Source organism: Euprymna scolopes, chromosome 9 (assembly GCF_053919585.1).
Source record: "Euprymna scolopes isolate OS-2025 chromosome 9, ASM5391958v1, whole genome shotgun sequence".
Taxonomy (NCBI): domain Eukaryota; kingdom Metazoa; phylum Mollusca; class Cephalopoda; order Sepiida; family Sepiolidae; genus Euprymna; species Euprymna scolopes.
Window position 1 is genome coordinate 83010999 of NC_136490.1, and position 25874 is coordinate 83036872.

The following is a 25874-nucleotide window of genomic DNA, read 5'->3' on the forward strand; positions in this document are numbered from 1 at the left end:
ACATTCAAACCGAACCTCAGACGGGTCAGACAGTATTTTTCCCCGTCGATTTCCACAATCTGGTATGGCCACATTGTCTCATGGACCCGGAGTTGTAGGTATGCTCTCCTGAGGTCCAGTAGAGACACGTTAGCACCTTTTTGTCACCATTCGCGCAGCTTAGTCGCACAAAAATCTGCGTTGGTTGTAAACACGCCTACGTAATAATTTAGCTCCCGGTAGTCCATCACCGAGTGCACTTTGGCTTTGTTCTGCTGTATCACAGCCATCAGGGGAATTAGACCTTTGGAGGGTCCCAATTTATCCTCTGGGTACAGCACGAGCCAACCATTATGTATCCAGATGCGGAGCTCCTGCGTGTATTATTTCTGCTGGCACTGGGTATTCTTTCTTTTTTTTCTTTTTTTTTTTTTTTTTTTTATTACATTTTCACCCCAAACAAGGCAAATTGCCACTTTGGTGTAGGGGGCTACTATCAGGGGCCACAACTACTGGGGTACTATGTAGGGATTTGGGCAGCAAGATGTCGGTTCACGTTACACTTGAACTTCTGCATGTCAGTACTGTTGGGGAAGCAGGAACCTGGAATGGAATTCCAAAGTCTAGCGGTTCTGGGGAAGAAACTATTGGAATAGAAAGATCTTTTACATCTAGGGATCTCTACAGTGTGGAGGTGGGATTTAGCAGCCTGTCGGGTTTGTCGAGGGTGCTTACGTCGTGGGGGCACAAGTGATTGCAGTTCGTCAGAGCATTCACCACTAAAATACTTGTAGAAAAGGCAGAGGGATGCAACATTTCGTCGATGGGACAGAGGCTGAAGCTTATATGCCAGTTTAGGGCCTATCAGGTTTGCGACTCTTTTGAACCTTGTCAAGGAGCGAGAGACTAGTAGCAGATGCACCAGCCCAAATGTGACAGCAATACTCCATACATGGGCGAATGGTGGCCTTATAGAGGTACAGGATACTTTCGGGTGTTAGTAGTTGTCTAGTAGTAGAGAGAGCCCACCTTTCTTGCAGCGGCCCTGGCAATACCTTCAATGTAATTGTTCCAACTCATGTTTCCTGTGAACGTTAGGCCAAGGAGTTTGAAAGATTTACTCTCAGATAAAGAGTTGTTGGCCATTGCTATAAGTGGTAGAGAGGGTTTCTTGTAATTATTGAATGAAACTAGTTTAGTCTTGGTGGCATTGAACATGAACAACCATTTTTGTCCCCATTCCACTACTGATACTTAATTGTGTAGCCTTTCAGGGGGGTGGTCCTCAAACCACTTTCATGATGCGATCCATGTTTGGTTTTGATGGTCAAAGGTGGCGGTGAAATCTGGTTCATTAATAGAAATGGCTGCGCATTTAATATTAGGAAAAATATTAAATGCACAGCCGCACTGGTCCTGTAAGCTTGACAACAACACCTCCTAGAGCTTTTATGGCGTCGATTCCTAGAAGTAAGTCAAACCCCAGCAGTTTGCCACGCACCACCAACACATCGATTCTTTCCTGAGGTGTATTTGGTGTTCATACATGAGCTTTGTTATTGTTCTTTTTATGTGTTTTTTTTTTTTTTGAGAGTTGTGTTCGGGTTTAGGTTGTTTAATTGTTGTTTTCAAATCCTGTTTTAGTTGATGCTAATTGTGGTAAGATGGTTCTTAATATTTCAACAGGTTCTTTAAGCATCTTTATTAGGATTGAGATTTTAACTTCAGTGTTTTCCATTTTTCTTGTTGGTTTTCTGTTGTATTTGCTTACAATTTAATAGTTTGTTATGGGGGTTAATTCAAATGCTCCTTCTGGTTTCGGTGAAGCTTACGCTTTTTGTATCTTATTTCATCATTTTTCTTTGATCCAGTTTTGCCAGAGTTTATACATTTTGTTTCCTGATGTTCATTACTTTTTTGGTGCAGTATTCTTAGAATGGCCAATTTTTTGGCCGTTTAGGCAGTGAAGTGATCTGGAGATATAAGTTTCTACTTTTATGTTAATATACCCAATTTTGATTTCATTCTTTGTTCATTTCTTTTTATTGCAATTCTTTTGGTGTCAGTGACCTTTTTTTTAATTTGTTTTATTTTCTTCTAGGGAGCAGTTGTTTAATTCTGCCCATTTTATAACTCCTTTTGAGATTTTGAGGGACTTGAGGGTAGGTTTTAATATTTATATCATGAAACCTTGTCCATGTTAAAAAATTTTCTGCATTGTCTTTTGAAGATACTTCTCCAAGGTTTCATTTTTTAATTAACTTTATGCTTGTTTTTTTTTTTAAATAATTTTTCAATTAGGAATAGTGACATTCTTGTTTGTTTTGATGATTAAGATTCCAAGATTATATGCTTGGTGAAGGTTGTATTTTATTCTCTATCAGTTTTTGGGTTAGATTCTGGATGGGGTCTTGGTTTGTTATTTTTTTTTTATGCCATCTAAATTATGTTATCATTCTTGCTTCCCACCCTCCTTAGAGCGCTATATTGAGGTGGTTAGAAGAGTGAAACCCATTTGCCCAAGCATCTGTGATACTCAAACAGCGAGTGAAGATGCATGTGACAATTTTATTGACCCCGACAAGGCATAAGTTATGTTGTCGATAGTATTTAGTTTCACCGTTGCCATCACCTAATTTTTGTTTATTTTTGTTTATTTTTTTTTAGTATGGTGGTGCATTAGTATTTCTTTATTTTGAGGAGGGGAGATCATCATGATTAGCTAATTGATCTGGGTGACTCAATGCTCTGATCATTCTGATCATTTAATGAAAATCATTTCAAATTCTTTAAGTCTTCAAACATTTGTCTATGGTATTTGGTTTGCTTGTTTTGTGGAGTAAATGAAAAAGATTGTTTTTACTTTTTGGCTTTGCAGAAGATGATTAAGTTCTGCAAAGAAATAAAGACAAAAACTTTCATGTACGGTGCCTTTCAGTCAGGAAATCAATATCTTCAGATAGCCTTATCTGGTAGCACCAGTTCAGTCATTAAAACAAAACAAGGATCTGGAAGCTTTTCTGTGTCACATGTCTAAAAAAGTTATTGAGTAGCAATCAACCTTTGCAGCTCCCACTGTGAAAAATCAAGAAACATTCTGTCAGTATGACTGTCAAATAGGTAAAAAAAAATTTATAGAAGCTAGAACTATTTCTAGAAAATTTATAGTAACGTAATGAATCAATAATTCCTCCACTATCCAACAACTATGATATTGCCTGCACAGCAACTATGAAGACTGGACTGCTACCAGACAATTTGCTTTTTACTCCACTTTAAACTACTCCTTCCCAAATTTTGTTTTGCAGACAGAAATCATCCCTTCCCATATCTGTGAATCATAAAAGGCCTTGCTACCTTCGAAGCATTTAAACAATCTTATTCCCGCTATAACAATGAAAAAATACTCTGTAAGCTATCTCCTGTTCTTCCCAAATTCTACAACAAATACCTTAAAAATTGCCTTGATGGTACTAATATTCAAGAATTCTAGAGAAAACTGATCGGCTCAAGTATTGTCCTATCAGTCTCCTCTTTGCTAAAGTCTTAACTAAGCACTAGTCCAACTTATAATCATTAAGCTTCTGACAAACAGTATGGATTTAGACAATATACCATACACTGAACAAGGCAGGGGATGCTAGGGCAGTAGTCTTTGATATATTTAAGTATTCGACAAAGCATAGCATGACTGTCTTATAAAAATTAAATTGTGATATTACTGACAAATACTCAACATAATCAGATCCTTAGACCATTATTATTTTTGATATTCATAAACAATCTTCCTGGTGAAATTGTGTCAGAGATGGGTATGTTTGCTGATGGTACCACACTATATCAGTCACATACAAAAATGAAAACAATGTCTGAAATCTTAGAAAATAACCTTGAGTCTGTAGTGGAATGGGGGATGTAAATGGATGGTAATTTTTAATGCTACTAAGACAAAGCTGCTTTCTTTCACCAATTACTAAAAACCTTGCCATAAATAATAACACTAGCTTTCATTGTTCTAACTCCTTGGCTTACATTTTCAGGTAACATGAATAGAGACAAATAAATAGATAGCATTGCCAAGGTGGTTGCTCCATCACGCTAGAAAAATACTCATATTTGACACTATTGTATCTCTCTACAAAGCCATCATTCACTCAAGCATAGATGCCACATGAGCTAGTGCATCAACCACCAGTTCTCTATTGGATAGGGCCAAAGTCTCAAATCTAATAGGTCCTAAACTGTCAACTAAGCTCCAATCTCTGTCCCAGCAGTGTTGCATCCTTGTGCTTGTTTTATAGATACTCAAATGAAATGTATTTTGACAAATTCCTAGTATTGTTGCTCCTTAATGGAAATACCTTTGACAAGCAGCAAAATTCCACGCCTTCACTGTAGACGTCCTGATGCCACTCTTCTACTCTGAGATTTTCTTCCCTTAAACTATTAAACTGGAATTCTCTCCCTGTATCCTGCTTCCAAGAGAAGATGCAGAAATTCAAGTCTAATTTGAGTAGACATCTTGCTGCTCAACTCCCTACTTAGAGAACATGCTTACAGGGACACTAATTTACAGTAGCTCCTTATATCTTAGTTTCAATTTGCTTTGATTGGGATGAATATGAAAAAGAGAAAAAAAAAACCCTGTAATTCCTTATCAATATTAAAAAAGTCATTTTAATGATTTAAGTGAACCATAGTTTTCAAAGATAACAACACTGGTTTAAATTAGGAATATTCAAGCAACATTCACAATAGAAATATCAATCATTTCTATGGCTGCCAAACATCTGCATCCAAATACATTGTTCTATTAAGAACAAATACAAATGAAATGCACAATACATTAAAAACACGTTTTATATTTTTGATAACATTTAAACAAAATCAAATCCAGAGTGAGAAAGAGCAATTCATCATCATGTACAAACCAGAGTTACTTGCAGCAGGAGGTGGAGGAGGAGGTGGTGGTGGAGGAGGTGGAGGAGGAGAAGATGCAGGTGACTGGGCCTTCCCTCGTTTCCGAATAAGCTCGGCTTGTGCTCTTTTAGCCGCATCAGCAGAGATCCTGTAGGAAGGAGAAAAATAATCTGGATTAAGTTTAAATAAAATATTGCTTTTCATGAGCATTTATTTTCCAATTATTTTTCTAAATTGTTTTTAATTGATGAGTATTTAATATGAGAGAGGGGTCTCTATTGAGGATGGAAGGAAATCAGTAATCATTACGTAAAAAAAAATGTTCAGTTTATGCTAATTAAGTACAGATAAGTTGTAATGTATTTCATTTTCCATCAAATATAAGCTAGATAGAAAAGGAACATGGCAGATAAGCAATCGAATCAATGCAGTACTTCAGTGTTTGTAGGATCAGGACTTTAGATTTTCAAGATGTTATCTTAAAAATTTAGAATTTTAAACTCTTTAATAAATTTAAGTTTGATTATTATTGAAAAGAGCATAAAAGCAAAAGAAATATCTTTTTTTTTTTAATTGATCCATTAGAACTGGAGTTTAATGAATTTAAAAAAAAAAAAAAAATTAATCGTTCACCGAACATTTTGCCTCAAGTCACTCCTATTCAAAAATGCATATAAGCTTGCGACCGAAAATGGTAGAAAATTTGTACAATTTACAGACTAACCCATCTTAAAAAGCAGTATCTTCAGATCTTTAAGATATTATGATGAAATTTGGAACATATCACAACACAATGAAGATTCAGATGGCTGTATTTAAGACCATCTCACTTGGTAACTTATAGACTGATTAGCATGTTTAATTAACAGCTTTCAATAGAAACATAAAAACAGTTAAGAAAAATTGTAGGTAAGGTTTTATCATCATATGAAGTATTATTCTGATGGACATTACATTTGTCATCATATGAAAAATCCAAGATAGCAACCAGGAAATCCACAATGGCAACCCAACACTATTCAAAGAAATTATTAATGAAATATGGCTTGTAGCATATAAAATTAAAAGGAAATTTTGTACAGATTATAATTATGTTTTGAAGTACATTAAACTAATTAACATAATTAAGTTTCATTTTAACGGCATTAAGTTGTCATGACAATTATTGGGTGAGTTTCTACCATTTCTATATAATTTTTTATATTTATGTCAGTGTTGAGTCTTCAAAAATTTCAAGAGATCTTGCAGCCATTTTTTTCTTGTTCTATAACACTCGAGACTTGTTTTTCAAACTGAATAAATATTTACAACACCAAAACTTTATTGAGCTTTGTAGAAAGTAACTTATCTTGTCTTTGGTAACATTTATTTGCTATATACTTGTTATTTGACCATTTCTTTGTACCTCTGTGGATTGCAAAACAAACCCAATTAATGTTATTAGAAGCAAGATAATCTATTCTTTTAACTGGATTAGTGATTTGTGCATTTTAACTCATTTAAAAGTTTTTTTGTTTTTTTTTCTTTTAAAGTAAAAAACAAAATAGGTGCTCTTTGAATTAAAATTAAACAAAAACAATTTTTTCTTAAAAAAATAAAACAAATTACAGCGCTATTTTTGTTATACTATTTTCAAATGAAATTAAAGTCTTACTATATCCGTTGAAACACGGAAGACGAATGATAACCAGTAAATAAGGCTTTATTCATCTAAAATCACACGTATGCATGCTGAAATAGAAGAATGAAAAATTGCTAAGATTTTACACAAAGTAACAATGTTAATATGACATTCACCTTGAGTGAAAAGAATTCAGGAAGGGGTTATGAAATGATATACAAAAGTTCAAGTATCTCTGTTTCTTAGATGATAGAGATGGACACGCTGTCTAAGGATGAGTTCTAATAGCTTCTTATCAAACGTATCGGCCTGTGAAGTTTCACAACGTTCTCTTCGGATACACCAGATTAAAATGAGGCATCTGGTTGTTGAGACGAAGTCTCCAGTGAGATAACAGAATCATTAGTATTGGGTGCTACATGTTTTGTGGTTTGGGGCAAGCTGACGCGACACGGTTTCCTCTCTTCTATTTGGAAGTCTAACATGGGCATATTGAGGGTTGTATTCTAGCAATTCAACTTTGTCGACAAAGGGTTCACTTAGATGACCGTACGTTACGTTTCATCAGGACTGGACCTGGACTCAAAAGCCAACTGGAAAGAGAGGTACTAAATGTGGATATCTGATTATAGTGGAATATTCGCTCATGAGGTGTAGCATTAGGGGCAGCACACAATAACGAACAAATGGAATGCAAGACATTACACAAAACTGATTCCCAATGAGAAATCGGCTGTCTTTGCGACTTCAATGCCAGCGATATTGTTTTCCATAACGTGGCATTTAGTTGTTCTACCTGCCTATTTCCCTGCAAGTTAGAGGCAGTTGTGCGGCTCGTTGCTATTCCCTTTCTTGAATATTCGTTGATAATTGTTAATAGATATTTGTTTCAACTATTAGATGGCAGGGGACCTTTAAAGTCAACACTTAAGCGTTCAAATGGTTGTGTTGCTTTGACAAGCTTACAATTAGTCGGATGAAAAAAACTGCAGTTTTAATTCTGCAGACGAAACAGTTCCCAATAGTTCATCGAACATCCTTGCTGGAATAAGGGAGGTTATGCAAATGTACAAAATGACACATTTGTGTGATGCCTGGATGACACAATAAAACATGTAATTCTCATACACTGGTTGAATTAGTCGAGGAGCAAACCGCTCGAGAAAGTGTGTCTGCAGTTGCATTTCCCTGTACTGTCTATTACACCAAATGTAAGGACCGAGTTTGATTCTCCAGCGTTTTACTTTCTCATTCTTTATTTTGCTTGAGTGCTTCAGATCATACACGAAAGCTACGGAGCATTGGTCTGTATTGAGTTTAAAGTTGGAACCTATAAGGTAGTGATGCCATTTTTTACACACTGTTTCGATAATGGCATGTGCTTCTTTTTCAACCGAAGAGTAATGTTGGTTGCTGACTGAAAGATATCAGGCAAAGAAAGTAACTGGGCGGCCATTCTGATTGAGAGTGGTAGCCAGTGCAATGTCCGAAGCGTCGGTTTCTACAGTAAGGAGTATGTTGGGATCAATTGCCGCAAGTGAAGCATGCTAGAGTTCTTTCGGCATGGTGAAATCTGCTAAGCAGGATTCAGGCACAGGGAAGACTTGGTTCTGTGCTAGTCATCAAATTTTATCTGAGAAACGAGGAATTCATTGAGCATACTATAAAAACTTTCCGGCAATCTGCTGTTGTGATTTAGCATCTTTTGCTGCAGCAACCAAGCACGGAAAAGTTCAGGATGTGATTTTACAACTTTAGATTACACTTCATACCCTAAGAGGGTGACTCAGTTCGCATAATACTCTTGTTCTCATTAAAACTTATGCTGTAGTTCCTGGCAACATCTAAGAAACAATTAAGGTTTTCATCATGTTCCATCATATTATGGCCGCATGTGGTGATGCTAACATAGGCAATAGAGTCAGTAACTTACTCCCATTTTATTAGATTGTTTACCGATCATTTAAAACATGATACACCATTTGTTATGCCAAATGGAATATGGCAAAATTGATATAAATTTTCACAGGTTTCAAAAGCTCAGAATTTCTTCTTTTCTTGTATTGGTATTTGATGATATGCATTCTGCAAATTCAGGGTTGTTAAAACGGAATAACGAGCAATTTTTTGGACTCCTTCAATTCTTTGTAAAGGATAAGTATCAAGGTACATGATCGGTTGATTGCCCAATTATAGTCAATGACAAGATACTTCTTGTGTTGGTCGTTAGTGGTCATTGGAACCTGTGCTCTTCATAGAGAGTGAGAGGGTTCGATAACAGTCTTTTAGAAGATCATAAATTTTGGATTGTATAAACTGCTGATGGATCGGTGAGTGTCTTCTGGATTTTGTAGCAATAGGCTTGCAACCAGGTGATAAATGTTTGAATAGTGGACGGGAGGTCATTATGCGTCATAATGACGCATACAGAGAAGGGATCATTGGGACCTCCAAAGGGTATTTCCACCTTTGAGTGTAGTTTGAGAAAGTCGTGGCCAAGTAAGATGTCTGAGCAAAGAGAAGAAAGGACTGAAAGTTTGAAATGTGGGTAGTGTGATGTCACTAGAAAGAGTAAATAGAACTCACATAGAGAGGTTTGGGACTCTTCAGCAAATAGCAAACCTGACAATGTGAAAGAGCAAGAAGAAAGAAAAAGTACTCAAAGGCAACAGTAACGAATCACTAAAAAATAAAAATAAATAAATAAATAAAAAAATAAAAATTGCTCAAAGTCAACAGAGGCATAACGGAAAATTTTTTAAAAAATAAAAAATAACGAAAGAATAATCATTTCAGAAAATGGCAACTTAACAGTGCATATAGAAAACCACCCAGGGACAACAGCAGCGCTTTAAAACCATTCATAAAATGCAAAGTTCTAACGGTTCAGGCCACATACACAGTCAAACAAAATGCCCAACGTTTGGGAAGAAATGTAATTACTGTGGAGTAATGAATCACTTCGAAAAAACATTCTTGAAGAAAAAGAACAATAGTAAAGGGAAAGCAAACATGGCAGACGGACACAACTACGCCCAACCCGTATCAACGAAACAGAAATCAGACCATCAGGCGTGGGTATTTCAGGTAGAACCTATTAATTCAGCAGGGAGCAAAATCGTCCACATATGTACCAATCAGAATATTGCTAGATTCTGGAGTAGACAACCTCATCAACAGCAAAACATTTAAAGAAATCCTTAAATTATGGCCAAAATTAACATTAAAGGAGATAAGTTGTAAACCAAAAAGCCTATGGGAATATTCCAATACGACTAAAGGGAGAATTTTGTGCAACACTAACAGTCCCAAAAGAATATTTGTTACAAAGGCATACCAAGCTGAAGACTATCATAATCCAAAGCAAAACGCTCATGCATTTTGATCCCAAACTTGAAACAGTCTTAGTGGATGCCAGTCCCGTAGGACAAGGAACGATACTCTGCCAAAACAAAAAAAGCATACTCACCCCCATCAGCTACACGTCGAGAACTCTAACGGAGAGCGAACGCCGTTACTGCCAACTAGAAAAAGAAGCCCTAGCAATCGTATGGGCTTGCAAAAAATTCTATTTTTATCTCAATGGGAAAAATTTTCTTATAATGACTGACCATCAAGCCTTAACGACTATTTTCAATCCCAAGGGTAACCCCTCTGCATGAATTTTGCGCTGGATCCTACGCTTGCAAAAATATGATTACAAAACATTAACGGTAGTAATAACCTAGCAAATATACTCTCTCGGCAACCAATTAGGTATCAAGGCAGTCTCACCCAAAGAAGAGATTGCTGAAGGGTTTCTCACCATTGTTGTGACAAATAACATCCCTGAATCTGTTACTTTATTGGAAATAATGGATGAATCTCTACGGGATCCAACTATCATAGCAGTGGAAAAGGCCATACAACAGGACGACTGGAAGAGTAAATTAACAGAACTTTATAAACACGTGAAGAATGAATTGATGACCAAACAGGGCATAATTATGCCTGGAGCCAGAAGCATCATATGCGAAAACCTACGGAAGCAAATCTTGAAGTTAGCACATGAAACACACCTGAGTATAATGAAAACAAAAGTATAAAGCTAAATAGTCTAACATCAAACCCGGAGATATAGTATTCTTTATACAAAACAGATATAAACTAACTCTAGTATACGACTCAACACCATGGACAGTAGAACACAGAGGGTACTCCACAAGTATAAGGTAAGGTGATAAACTGATCTTAAGACACACGTCGCAACTGAAAAGAATCCCAAAGACAGTACCCATCAACAACTAGAGGATGCCGATTTCCCTTTAAGCGACAACCTGGGAAGACAGGAGAAGGAACATGAATGAAAAAGCGATGAAGAAACGGAAGAAATGGACCTTCCGATCACCCTCAGACGAGCAAGGTGCCACATAAGAAAACCTTGGATATATGCAAGCAACAGTTCAGAGGATGAGGAAAGTAATCTGAATACAAAGGAAGGGGCAGATGTGACGTTGAATATGACGTCACAAGAAGGAGTATAAATAGAACTCACTGAGACAAGTTCGGGACTCTTCATCAAATAGCAAAGGTAGGTAAACCCTATGTATGCTAATGTCACATAGCAGTGATCTAATGTACTGCTTGATAAGGCTGCGGACGCGAGAAGTTTATGTCAGCCAGTTGTACTTATGAATGAGGTTTGATGATAGATAGCTTTCTGAGCTACCAATAACCATGAGAGCCTCCAGGATTATTTCATTCACTGAAAGTTTATGGCTTTGACAGACAATGAGGTGATGCAGCCGTTCCAATGGATGCGATCAATGATTCACAGGCAGAAGTCACCTTCTTAGGGGAGCGATTTGACTGTCACATTAGTTGGAAATGTCCCTTCTTGCCACAGCTTCTACAGATTGCATCATGGGTCGGGCATTTAATTAGTGGATGTCGGCGATTACCGCAAACAAAACATTTTTCCCCTGCGGCAGGCGAAAAATTTCTGGAAATACAAGAAATCTCACAAGTCATAGATGGCTCAGTGGTGGCATCACATGGTGTGAGGTAATTATAAAATTTAGCTTGTTTCTGGGCTGTTTCTAGAACGAGCTAAGTCAGAAGCATCTTTCAAATTGAGTGTCTTTCTAAAAGTCATTGTCGAATTGTAAGAGAGCAAATGTCTATTATGAGGGCATCACAAACTGCTTGGTCATTACTGTCTCAGAGCGACAATCCGCAGTAAGCAAATCTAGCTTCTTCAAAAAAAATCATAAACCGTTTCACCAGGCTCCTGTCTAGAGGTTGCCAAAAGATGTTTAGAATGAGCAATGTTAAAGGGCTTTACGAAAAGAAACTGGAGCTTGGTAATGGCCGATTCATACGAGTTATGATTTGCTATTAATTTGATTTATGCACTGGATGGAAGATGTAATTGCTAAGAAAGTCTAGTCTGCTAGTTGCTGGACAGACGATTGGCCTCAGGAAGTTGTTGAATATACACAGCCAATGTGTGCGATGGTCTGTGGAATCCGCCACTGAAGTGTTACCATCGAAACGCTGTGGCTTCAGAAATTGATCCATTTTGGATTAGATTCTAGATGAATGAATTGTAATGATTCGGAAAATGAAAGACAAATGATAACCAGTTAGTAAGGCTTTATTCATCTAGAATCACAGGCATGCATGCCGAAAGAGAAGAATGAAAAATTGCTAAGATTTTATACAAAGTAACAATGTTAATGACACCCTTTTTGATTAAATTGTTAGAATAGTTACAAAACACCTTATCTCCACGCATGCTATGGGTTTCTAAATAAACCATTTCAGAAGAAAAAAATATTGTGAAACTTTATTTTAACTCCTTGTCAAGATCATTTTTTCGAGTCTGTAAAACAAACCCATTTTTTTTTAACTGAAGATATCTAAATAATAATAATAATAATAATAATAATTAGGCGGTTTGATAAAGAATTTCATTGTGATGCATTTTGTAAATTTGTACCTTGTTTCCACCTTAACATTTTTCTTTAAAATGACTACCTTTTAAGGTTTTTGAGTATGCTGAAAACGAATATCGCATTTAAATTTTCCGCAAATAAGTAGCTTTCCGGATATTAAGCAATGTCATTTCTTACGTTATTGCTGGTGGCCATTTTTTTTTTTTTTTTCATTTTTTTTTAAACTTTTATCTTTAGTTACACACTAAGTTGGCCTTGTATTCAGTATTACACAAAACAATGACTTAGGATGGCCATTTAGTTAAGACAAATTTAGTTTTTTTTTTTTTTTACATTTTGCATCACTATATATACATACCTATACATAAATAATCCATTTGGGATACCTACTTATTTTACTTTTATAAATTTTTTATTCATAAAAATAAGACCAGACTAATAGTAGGTATGACAAATGGATGCCAGTCACATGTGGTTGTTATGCCTAAATACTTTTCGATGTGCACTTTTTCATCAAGACTATTTCCACTACTCAATTCAAGTTCTTGCTCATCATGTCTGACACAAGTGCAAGATCCCATTCCATGGTACTATATAGTTACAAATAGTATACAACTTTGATAGAACAGCCACTCTTAATGTTATGTACGAGTTAGGGATCTTGTATTATCATTCAGAAACAGCAACCAGACAAGCTGTTTAGTCTGTATCATTAACCTGTCAAAACAGAAAGTGAGCCAGACTAACATGTTGTCCAGATAAAAAAAAAACAAGGTGGAGTAGATCAAATCTACTGCTTAAGAAATTGAAGGTTTGCAAACAAAATGTTTTGTTAGAGTCCAACTCCTAGTGTGGAAAGTTAATGTAATAAAAAAATTATAAACTGACCGTTATGGTCATTGCAACTGTTTGCTGACCTTTACATTTTTATAATTGACTAGTGGGGGGTATCCGGCGTTGCCCGGATGTTTGGAGGTGCGTGTGGTTTTGGGTAAATAAAAATTCTGGTGGAGGGGGGGGGGGTAAATTTAAAAATGTTTTGGTAGATAAGTATGAGGATCGAACCCGAACCCTTGAGGCAAAGTTGGAAATTAAAGTGCAAAAGAAAAAAAATGTGCGATGTTAACCATTGGGCCACCGCGAAATACTAACAGAAACATGTTTGAATTTATTTAAGTATTTAGAATTGGCAGGTGCACGTTTTAATGACTTAATGAGGTTAACTTTGACTGCGGGACAGTATTTTAGTTACTGCGGGAACGCTTTTTTTATTTTTATTTTCCAAGACATTGGGGTGGGGACCAGCTTCCCATAACAAGGGGATTGCCCAAATTGAAAAATACCGCCAGAATTAGTGCCGCTTTTATTACACGAAAAAGCCTAATCCACAGGCGGCGAACGAAAAATGTTGAATATTTATCTTTTCAAATTCGAGCAAATTAAATAGACAGGCGACCTCTGTTGTTAACTCGTAGATATTATGATTTATATGTGATATAAAAAGTTGTGAGCCGACCGCTTCTCGGAAAAAAGCCTTTTACAGACATACACAAAAAGCGAACATACATACATTTTCGCTTTTATATTTATAGATAATTTTTTTGGGGAAAAAAAAATAGAATTAAGTTGCAAACTATTCTGACGTTAAAAAATTATCAGAATTTTGCATATAAATAAAATAATCCTGAGACTATCTTCTATTTTTGTGTAAGAGTCATCGAGGCTGGACAAAATGAAAACAATTTGGAAGTCAAATCTTCCTACCAAGATTAAACACGACTTTTATTGAAGCAATTGCTACATCAGTTCTGGTATATGTAAGTAGCACAGAGTTTTACCAAACGATTGTAGAAAATTGATGGTGTATACACCAGAACGCTAAGAGTTGCTCATAATCATAACATCTAGAGGCAACACTCAATGAGACAAATATCTTCCTCAGATCCTTGGTCAAAAGAACCAAATTTGGTTAGGTAGCTAAGGATGAAATGTTCTTTTGGGGATAGAAAAAAAAATGTACTTCAGGAGGGGGTACAAGGAACTGACAACTAGCATCTGGTGTGATGGAAGATGAAGTGAGATAGCATAAGAGAGTCAGGAAGATCCATGACATTATCTTACAATGAGGATTTATTATTGCTCTTTATTTGATAATCTAATAATTTTTTTAATATGTTTGTCAACTTTGGTTGATCATGCTCGCTTTTCAAGAATTGGAAAAGAACATCACTTCCCCTTTTGTATAACCAATCAGAAAATACCTTAAACTACAATCAGAAAATTTGACTAAGATTGACTATTTTTGATTTTGCAAAACAAAGGAAGATAACTCATATTTCATATTTTTTATTGCTTGAAGCAATAGAAAAAAAAAATACCTTTTAACTTAAAATAAAAAATTCCATTTAAATTACATGTAAAGTTTTGCAATTTATTTGAAGCTTTTATCCTGTCATACACTGCTTGAATTGGCCTTGTATTCAATATCATACAAAACACAATGAACATAACTCCCAGACTAAAATAAATTTAGTATTTTTCAATCTTTTCTTTCTAACTATATATTTTAAAGTAGCATTAAGCGTATGCTGTATTTTCGTGGACATCGGCAATATTACATACCTAATGTGTTTCAACAAGACATATCTTTTTTATTTGTGGGTCAATTTTTAAAATTACATTGATAGAAAGAGAATAAAATAAGCTTTCCAATGATGTTAATTTATTTTTCTTTTATGCGTTCAATGTTTTTATGCTCCAAGTTAAAAATGAAAAAATGGTAAAAAATGACGACAACAAAAAGGGAAACACTTTTTTCAATGTTTTCATTTTATACGTTACGTTTGGAGACACATGCGTGGGGTTAAATTTGATTGGATATGGCTGAAATTTTATAGGCTATATAAACAAAGAAGTCCATCTCTACTGGTGTTTGATTTTTATTTTTACGACGATAGCAAGCAAAGTTATGACCGAGCAAAGTTGACAAAGAATATTTCAAAATTGATAAGATAAATCTGCATATATCATCCATTTTCATACAGACAATAGTTTCAGAATTATTTTCATGTATAATATGTAAATATTTGATAATTATTAATTGCGCGGAATTTTATTTCAAATGTTATCTTTTATAGAAATCAAATCTGCTTACAGAAAAATGGTCGCTAAGTGCTAATGCGCTGCTGAGCTGACTAAAGTATTCTCTTAAAAATAGAAAACTGTTTCTGCTTACATCTTACTAGACGAGTCATTTTTTATTCTGAGTTTGTCAATTTAAAAAAATTATTTTCAAATTTGATTTTCAAACAATACTATTTTGTTATTTTTAACGCTTTTAGTACATGTGCACTAAAAGCGTTAAAAACAACAAAAATATACTAAGTACATGCGTTTAACTTCTTATTTGTACTTAAGGTAGAATTGTGTTTTAGTGGTAAAAAAAAAAAACAAAAAAAAAAAAAAAAAAAAACAAATAAAAGGTACTTGTGCACTTATGCTACCATGCTGAAATAATAACGTTATTATTTAGAAACCCATTCTTAACATGGGGAAAGAAGGGTGTTTTTTTGTTAACTATTCTGTACTTTTACCTAACAATCAAATAAAAAAAGATATTGTGAAACTTTTAATTCATTGTCAAGACAATTTTTTTGAATCTGTAAAACAAACCCGTTTTTTTTTAACTGAGGATATCTAAATAATAATAATTAAGCGGTTCGATAAAGAATTTCATTGTGATGCATTTTGTAAATTTTTACCTTGTTTCCACCTTAACATTTTTCTTTAAAATGATTACCTTTTAAGGTTTTCGGGTATGCTGAAAACGAATATCGCAATTAAATTTTCCGCAAATAAGTAGCTTTCTGGATATTAAGCAATGTCATTTCTTACGTTGTTACTGGTGGCCATCTTGGTATGCGCGTTTGTGCATAGTTTCTTGGGGTTGCAATTGCGCATATCAAGATGGCCACCAGCGATAACATAAGAAATGACATTGCTTAATATCCTTATTTATTTGCCGAAATTTAAATGCGATATTCGTTTTCAGCATACCTTAAAACCTATAGAAGTAATTTTAAATGTTAAGGTGGAAACAAGGTAAAAAAATTACCGTTTTATTTCTTTGTTTACATAATTGAATTTTCAGTAAAACAATAGAATAGAAATGACAAAAAAATATCAGCTGGTGAATATATAGTTGCTGCTTATCAGGATTCCTGATATCCTGGAACTCTGAAAGCTACATCAAGGATTCATGTAAAGTACGATTTAGGGTTGCATCTCAGAAAATAGGGGTATATTTTGTGCCAGATAGAGAGGATTAACAAAATTAAAAATTGGACTGGTCCCAAAATGCATAAATTCTGGTAGACTATGGGAACTTTTACAGAAATCCAAAATCTATATGAAAATTTTTTTTGATTTATTTCTGAGATTAATTCATATCTACTCAAATTTTTTTTTCTTTGAAGGGAGTAGTAAATACCGGCCATGAATGTTCTTTAGGCATTCAATGGCTACACCCAGATCAAGCTCTCCTTTGGTGAGGAGGCAGGAAAATGCCTATTCTCAATAAAGCTATATTTAAATACTACTATAATATTTAGTTTTGTTCATAAATAGACACCCAGCCATATACTGCTTGAACTGGCCTTGTATTCAATATCATACAAAACACAATGATACCATGCGCCAGTTTTAAAAAAAATTGAAATTTGTACATTTAAATTTATAATTCATGGTTTATGGTAAAGAAATACATTAGATTTGACTGCATAATCAGAAAGAGCACATAATTTTTACATACACATACAACTGCCAAGTTTCATGAGAATAGCTTGAAAAATAAATAAATGGTGGTGAAATTACTAAATTTCTTGAAATGTTGAGGTCCGTAATTTAGCCCACTTTTTCTAAAGAAAACTTAAAATTCTCATAACTTTTGAACTACTGATGGTATTTGCATAATTCAAACGGGTTTAAGTATCTTTTACATAGCTCTTTTCATGCAAGTTGATAAAATAACAATTATCTAAAAAGAAAAAATCAACTTGTAATGCTATTTAAAGATGAGGTCAGAAATACATATGAAAATTGCAAATTGACAGACAAATTGTCAGTAAGAATTGAATTTGACATGAAGGGTGCCATAAAAACCTACACTTCTCCATCCCCTCTAACTACTTTAACATGCCTGGATATCTCCAACTCTGCCATAAGGACTGACAGACATATGGACAGACTTGGAGTCTATATTCGAAAGACCCTCCACTTGACTAGAGAAACAAACCTAGAATCCGACGATCAAGCCTTTATGTGCTTTAGACTTAACATGCAACATAACTGAAGCAAAATGTAGTAGGCAAAAAAAAATCAAGAACACAGATAGGAAATAGTCAGTATCGCACACCTCTAGAAGAGAGGGATTTCTTGGCTGTAATGACCGGTAGAGAAAGAAGGAGAAAAAAAAGCAGAAAAAAAACAAAAACTTGCTTCTCGCAGACACGTGGTTCATCAAAGAACAATCCAATCGCCACCTAACCCTAACCTACACACAATCTGCAGGACTTGCCCCACTGCTTTCCAGCGTCATGCCTTTATAGCGTCCAGGAATTATATATTTGCATGATCGCGCAAGAGCAGACGTGATTCTACGAGAATTGCATAGGGTCAACGCAATATTGGAACTCTCTTCTGCTCAGCCTGAAACACAGAGGTAAGCTCTCTATTTCCCCTCATTTCGGTTATTGCTAATTCTGCTACACTCCCCCCCTGATCTCATGATCACAAACAGGGCGGGGGGGGGGGGGGGGCAGTAGTCTTTGTCGGGCACTTTTTCGAAGGACCGGAGGCAGCACTTCCTCCTTGTCATCTTCCTCATTACCACCGTTATTGCCACCAGTCTATTCCATAGGCGGTGTTTCACAATCAGGGCAGGGGGGCAGTATTCGTCTTTGTCGGGTACTCCTTCAGTATGTGCATTATATGGCTCAAAATCCTCTCCGTCGTCCTGCATCATACTCCCTGTCTTTTCAGAAGACATCGTACTGTCCGAGTCTTCCTCCGATGTAACATAATGGCGAGGGCGCAGATCTTTCACGTGGCAAGGCACACCGTACACCAAAATCGATTGAGGGCTGATTACCTTGGTCACCTCACCCTTGCCGAACCTCGTGGTACATCGATTTTGTGGTCTTTTGACCCACACATGATCTCCAACCTGGTAAGAGCTGTTCTTGGGACCTGGGGACGCAGTTGCGAGATTGGTCTCCTTTACTCGAACTTCGTATCGATAGATCCTGTTGGCAGGCGCAGTGAAGAGAGATGTGTTGTCTCTTGGTGTCATTATATACAGTAGACAGCCTCCTGTATGGAACAGTGCATTCTAGCTGCTATTCATTTCAGGAATCGCAATTGAACTCCCCATTTATGTGCAAATGCTTGGAACCTGTTGCTGCAGAAAGCCTATCATTGTCTAAAAGGATTTCATGCGGTGAGCCACGCTCGAGGAACACTGCCTCCAACTGATGAATCACGCTTGCCGAGTTCTGCCTCGCCAATTTCCTCCAAATGCGATGGACTACAGTCTGTTAAAAAATGGAAGTGCCATAATGCGTGATATCCATTCCAATTCTCGTTAACTTCCAGCTTTCCCTTTTTCCACCTGACTGGTACTGGGTCAATGGACTGACATTCCTCACATTTCCTTATGACCGTTTTAACGGTTGCTTTTGTCATGGTTGGGCAACTTCTAACAAAGTAGGTAGTGCATCACACCCCCGAATGTCCACTAGCTTTGTGAATAGCCATTATTTGACTCATACAGCTCGTCTGTGTGAAATGCGCCTATCACCGGGTCAAGCCAGTTTTTCTTTTTCATTGCCTCAAACCACAGCTTTGGTACTCGTGTCAATCGGTCAGCGATGTTTCGTGCTGATGGAACCAGCGTCACGTCCACTGTCAGCCCGTACTCTTTCAGGAGCTTCTTGAGAATGCTTAGTTGCCTCCTAATAAGCATCTCGCTTGCTGCTTTGGTGTGTACTCACACCTTTCCAGTTAGCATGTCCGAGACCCAATGGTATACGCAGACAGAATCTGTCTTTATGTGTAGCACCTTGCTCTGCCACTGAAGAGCCAAATTGATACCTTTCAATACGGCGTTCAGTTCGGTTAAGGCTGACAATTGCTCTCATTATCAGGGGAGCCACATTCAAACCGAACCCCAGACGGGTCAGACAGTATTTTTTCTCGTCGATTTCCACAGTCTGGTATGGCCACGGTACTTGTAGGTATGCTCTCCTGGGTCGAGTAGACACACGTTAGCACCTTGTCTCCGTTCGTGCAGCTTAGTCGCACAAACATCTGCGTTGGCCGTAAACGCATCTACGTAATGATTTAGCTCTCGGTAATCCATCACAGGCGCACTTTGGCTTTGTTCTGCTGTATCACAGCCATCAGGGAAATTAGGCCTTTGGGGGGGTTCCAATTAATCCTCTGGGTATGGCACGAGCTAACCATTATCTATCCAGATGCAGAGCTCCTGCGTGTATTCTTCAGATTTCTGCCGGCACTGGGTATTCTGACACTCGACTGTGTAGCCTTTCAGCGGGGTGGTCCTCAGACCACTTCCATGATGCGGTCCACGTTCGGTTTTGATGGTCAAAGGTGGCAGTGAAATCCGGTTCATTAATAGAAATGGCTGCGCATTTAATATTTTTTCTGTCGCCCAGCCGCACTGGTCCTGTAGGCTTGACAATGACACCTCCCAGAGCTTTTATGGCGTCGATCCCTAGAAGTAAGTCAAACCCCAGCGGTTTGCCATGCACCATCAACACCTTCATCAGTGGATAGAGAGACCGCTACAACACCGCAGCACGCATGGGATATTCCACCAATCGTTTTGACATTCACGTTCATTTTTCTCTAAGACCGGCACCAGTCTGCATGTAAAATCCTCCTAGAGCATCCTGTATCAATAAGCAACAAACATCGTGTCAACATAAATGCTTATCACCGGGAGCCTCGTGTTCGCATTTTGGTGGGGAAGGAGACTGGCGCTTATGCGTCCTCCCCTTGCTGGTTTCCCCGAGCAGTTCCGAGCCAGTGTCCACTCATCGCACCGGTAACATCGTGTTCCGCGTTTTCAACTCCATAATAAATATGCTAGAATGGAACTTTTATCAAATTGAAAAAGTTTGGTTATTTTTAACTCGTTTAAAAAGCTGGCTAAAAGGTAATACCTTTAGGGTTATGTATTAACTTTAGCTAGAAGTAATGCATACTTAAGAGAAAAATAAATAAAAAAATACAAAAAAGCCGTGTTTTTGAGTTCAGATAATATGCAAATATAATTTTGGAAATGTGGTGAGTTTTGTATTTTTATTTATTTCTTTTAAATTCAACATTGAATTATCTATCTAATGCCAGAATGTTCAACCACCCAATAATAAATATGCTATAATGGAACTTTTATCAAATTGAAAAAGTCTGGTTACTTTTAACTCGTTTAAAAAGCTGGTTAAGAAGTAATACCTTTAGGGTTATGTATTAACTTTAGCTAGAAGTAATGCATACTTAAGAGAAAAAAAATAAAAAAATACAAAAAAGCCGCATGTTTTTGAGTTCAGATAATGAGGTACATACTCGTCATAGAATGAAGATGTCATATTCTAAAAATCATGTGGGTTTGAGTAACTTTTCTATTTGACTAGTAAACGAAAATATTTAGTTGTCAAAGGTCAACTAAAGATAAATTTGTCCATAGAGCCCTGAGATGGCTTAGAGAGACTCACAAAATTGACTTTCATCAGTGGGTTCCCTGACGCCATCTCAATTGCTCTTCAACAGGTGCCAAACATCGAAGCCCTGACCATGGGGGAGCTAAAGTCGAGAGCAAGAATTTTGACGACTGGGGAACAAAATCAGGACGTGGTTGCGGCTACAGGCTCGCCCAACAACAGGGCCCAGAATATTCCTGTTAGTGTGACCTGTTTCAAAGGCAATGTTAAAGGCCACCTTGCAATTGCCTATGACCTCACTCAGATTGTTCACGAACCCACCCATGTGCCCGATACACCCGGTCAATATGCAAGCTTTCTAGACCTTTTCCTCACAACTTCCCCTGAGCTGTGTTCATGTTGCGTTCTATCTTCTCTAGGATCCTCTGACCACTGTTGTAGCAGTTAAGATAAAAATGAAATGTAATAAGTCTTCAGACCTACCTCTCCACCGTACTGTATATCGATACTCTATGGCTGACTGGGACAGCTTCTGTACATTCATATCTGATCTACCTCTCCATTCCATGTTTAAAAAGGATGTGTCCTCAATAGTATCAGACCTGATCGAATGGTTAATTGTAGGTATAGACCGATTCATACCATCTAAAAAATTCCAACAAAAACCTAACAGCCAGCCATGGTTTTTCCCTGAATGTGCTGCTGCCATCGTGCACAGAAATCACTTTTTCCATAGCTACCAACGTAATAGATGTACTGAGACTAAAGCTGCTTTCAGGACTGCCAGCAACCACTGTAAAAGAGTAATAAAACATGCAAGAGAGCTATATGCTCAGTCTGTTAAATCCAAAGTAGCTGAGCAGCGGCTTGGTTCCCACCAGTTCTGGCAAATAGCAAACAGGATCTTGAACAGAAGCGTGCGTTATATCTCAACTATCATCAATGGACCTGAGGTCATCTCGTCAGCATCAGACAAGGCCAGACTATTTGCCAAGAACTTTGCAGCTAATTCTACCCTATGCGACAATGACCATCAACTCCCTGTATGTCCTCCTATAACAGACAACACGCTAGGTAACATACAAATATCTGTACGTGAGGTCACCAAGCTAATCAAGAACCTCCATTCCAGTAAAGCAAGTGGCCCTGATGGCATTCCAGTTATAGTGCTGAAAAGGCTCCAACCAAAACTTGGCCCCATACTTACAAAACTGTTTAAGCGTTGCCTTAAGGAGTAGTGCTTTCCAACACCCTGGAAAACCTCATCAGTATGGCCTGTATTTAAGAATTCAGGTGAAAAGTCATCTCCCTATCAGTACAGACCAATAAGTCTGTGTGTCATGAGTAAGTTGTTGGAATCCAACCACCTCAACAGAAACAAAAACATGCAATATGATTTCCACTCTGCAAGATCTACAGCAGATGTGCTAATGGTTATATCACATAGGATTAGTGAATCTCTTGACAAAGGTTTCCTTTCCAGGGCAATTGCTCTTGACACATCTAAGGCCTTCGATAAGGTATGGCATAAGGGTCTACTTCACAAGATTTCCACTATGGTATTACAGGAAATGTTTTCTCAATCATTAAATCATTTCTCTCTGATAGGTTCATAAGAGTAGTGGTTAATGGGCAGAAATCAGAGGCCCACAGTATTAATGCTGGAGTCCCTCAAGAGTCCATCCTGTGCCCAACTCTCTTCCTGATCTACATCAATGATCTCCCAAAACACATACTTAAATCATTCATTGATATCTACGCTGATGACACGACCATCTATGGCAACACATCAAAGGCCGTAAATGACAAAGTTCTCTCTAATTCTCTCTCCTCTGATCTTGAGCATGTGGTACAATGGGGGAAGAGATGGCTGGTCACTTTTAATGCATCCAAAACCAAACTTCTATCTTTACATCATCAACGCTCTGATCCCCAGCTGGCATCAATTGAAATGGATGGCTCTCGTTTTGGGGAAGCTCCTGGGTTTGACCTTTAATCCTGATCTGAAATGGAACATGTACATCAAATCTGTTGCCAGGGACGCTGGGAAAATGGTGGGATCCTTCTACCGCTCCAGAAGATATCTCACTACTGATGCAATTCTCTATCTCTATAAAAGCCAAGTACGTTCAAGGATGGAGTACTGCTGCCACATCTGGACAGGAGCAGCTAAAAACAACCTATCCTGCCTTGACAGAGTACAAAATAGACTTTGTGGCTTTTCTCTTCCCTGCAGCCTCTCTCCCACAGAAGAGACGTTGCGAGCCTGTCTTTGTTTTATCGTTATTTCCATGGCAAATGCTCATCTGAGCTCCAATCCCTTGTCCCTCCTCGCCAATCTTTCACGAGAAACACCCGTCTGGCTGAAACTACTGTCAATAATTTTCCCCACTCTTTATCTGTGGCTAAGTCCAAACGTAGATTCCATGAGCAAAGCTTCTTTCTTAGAACTGCACGCCAGTCGAACACTCTGCCGCTTGCCTGTTTCCCACCTGACTACAACTTGGACATCTTCAAGTCCAACATAAACAAACTCCTGACAAACCGCCCCCTTAAGTAAGGCACTATCAAAACCCCCAATACTAATGATTACTACAATACTATATCATTGATTACTGTACACGCAATAACCCTTATCCCTGAGTGGCCTTCAGGCCTTGATAAGTGGTGACCCCCATGTACAAAAAAAAAAAAAAAAAACTCAAAGTTCTTTTTTGTATTTTTTTTTAATAAATGTAATTCTAAATATACACTGAATTTTATGTCGATACTTGAACGTATAAACATTCGAATTTCCTCATGTTTTTAAACAGCCTTTGTTAAATAAAAAAAGTATATTGTTTTGTTAAACCTTTTATTGTTCAGTAGTGAGCTTTGCAAGAGTGTCGGTAAAAGAAATACAATCACCAAAATAAGTGTTTCATTATTTCTAGTCGCCACTTTGAAAAATCACTTGCAATGTAGACCCCTGCATCTCCTGTGAATCCGGCCAATCCAACCAACTGCCTGATTTTGTTGGCGTAAATATCCACACGTTCGCCAGCCCATCTAATCATAGTTATTTTTCTGTATGCTGCAAACGTGTCGTCGGTAAATGCCCCTTTTAATCGGGCTTCAATCTCGTCTATCTTCTTTTGATCATCCTCCTCCATTTCCATGTAGAGGGTCAGTGCATCACCTGCCAGATATAAAGGTAGCAAACTCGCTACATCATCCACCTGCTGAAGTTGTGCGACAAGTCTCACTTTTTTCAGCCACGCTACAACGTCTCCCTCGCCAGAGAACAGCTTAATATCACTGCTTATCCGCACCTTCACCATAGTCGGGCCAAAATAGCTTGAAGCAAAATGTAGTAGGCAAAAAAACATCAGGAACACAGATAGGAAATAGTATCGCCCACCTCTAGAAGAGAGAGATTTCTTGGCTGTAATAACCGAGAAGGAGAAGGAGAAGAAAAAAAGCAGAACTCTTCCGCTCAGTTCGAAACAGAGACGTATCCGAGGTAAGCTCTCTATTTCCCCTCATTTCGGTTATTGCTAATTAGCTACTTTTATTTTCTCTACCGCTCTCACTCGATCCAGGACTGCACCCTAATAAACAAAGTCTCTGACAGCATAGATACAGCACTCTCCCTCGACACTAGTGCATGTATTTGGTGACTTCAACGTCCACCACAGCAACTGGCTTGGATTTTCTACTTAGAGGCAGCTGGTAGTACAACACATAGCTTCTCTATATCTCACTCCTATCACAAACGGTTCTGCTTCCAACCCGTTTCCCAGACCAGCAAGAACACACAGAACTTCTAGATCTGTTTCTGACCACAGTTCTTGATGATTATACAAGGAATGCCCACAGCCACTTGCGAATGCTGATCATGCAATGATAATGGTCAAAATCGGCCTAAACTCTAGAGCCAAAACTGAAGAGCCGTTGCTCAAAACAACGAGATATTATAAAAAATGCTGACTGAGAAGCCATCAGAGATCTCATCAGAGATGCCCCATGGGGAAATATCCTTTCTCTTCTTGCTAACAGTGCACAAATGAGACCACTGAATGGTTCAAAACGATAATTGAGGTACATGTTCATACACGGAAAACCCCACTCCCACCCCAATGGTTACTTCTACTTGTGCAACTGCCATTACGCAAAGGCAGCATGCATACTGCAGATTTAACCAACATAAGTTCAGTTCAAACAAACAGAAGTATATAGAAGCTAGAAGTAACTGTAAGGAAGAAATAGCGACAGCTAAGAGAGAATTTACTGAAACCATCAGAAAAACGCATCGAAGCACAGAAATTAGGAATCCATGATTTCTGGAAAATCTACAACAGTGTAGTAAATAATGGGCAATCAACAATTCTCCCACTATCCAACAATCATGAGGTTGTTTGCTTAGCAACCGAAAAGGCTTGCCAGTTGGTTTGCCTCCAACTCCACACTGAATCCTGCTAACCACCCTCTCCCTGGCTTTCCTTTGCAAACAGACACCATGCTAGACGATCTGAAAATCACCCCTTTTCAGGTGCATGCATAAAAACCTTGACACTTCAAAAGCATGTGGACCTGATCTCATCCTGGCTGTGTTATTAAAAAAATGCTCCACCAAAGTAGCTCCAGTTCTCTCGAAAAATTACAATAAATGCCTTAATGAATCTTGCTTTCCAGACT

General features: G+C 37.5%; 1 protein-coding gene across 1 annotated transcript in view; it reads right to left on the reverse strand.

The window, feature by feature from the left end:
- The window catches only part of LOC145284734 (juxtaposed with another zinc finger protein 1-like), a 111842-nt gene that overhangs the window by 59746 nt on the left and 26222 nt on the right, over nt 1-25874 (reverse strand). The window contains exon 3 of the mRNA XM_080133677.1: nt 4911-5047. Coding sequence (XP_079989803.1) covers nt 4911-5047 — 137 coding nt within the window. The remainder of the gene's footprint in view (nt 1-4910; nt 5048-25874) is intronic.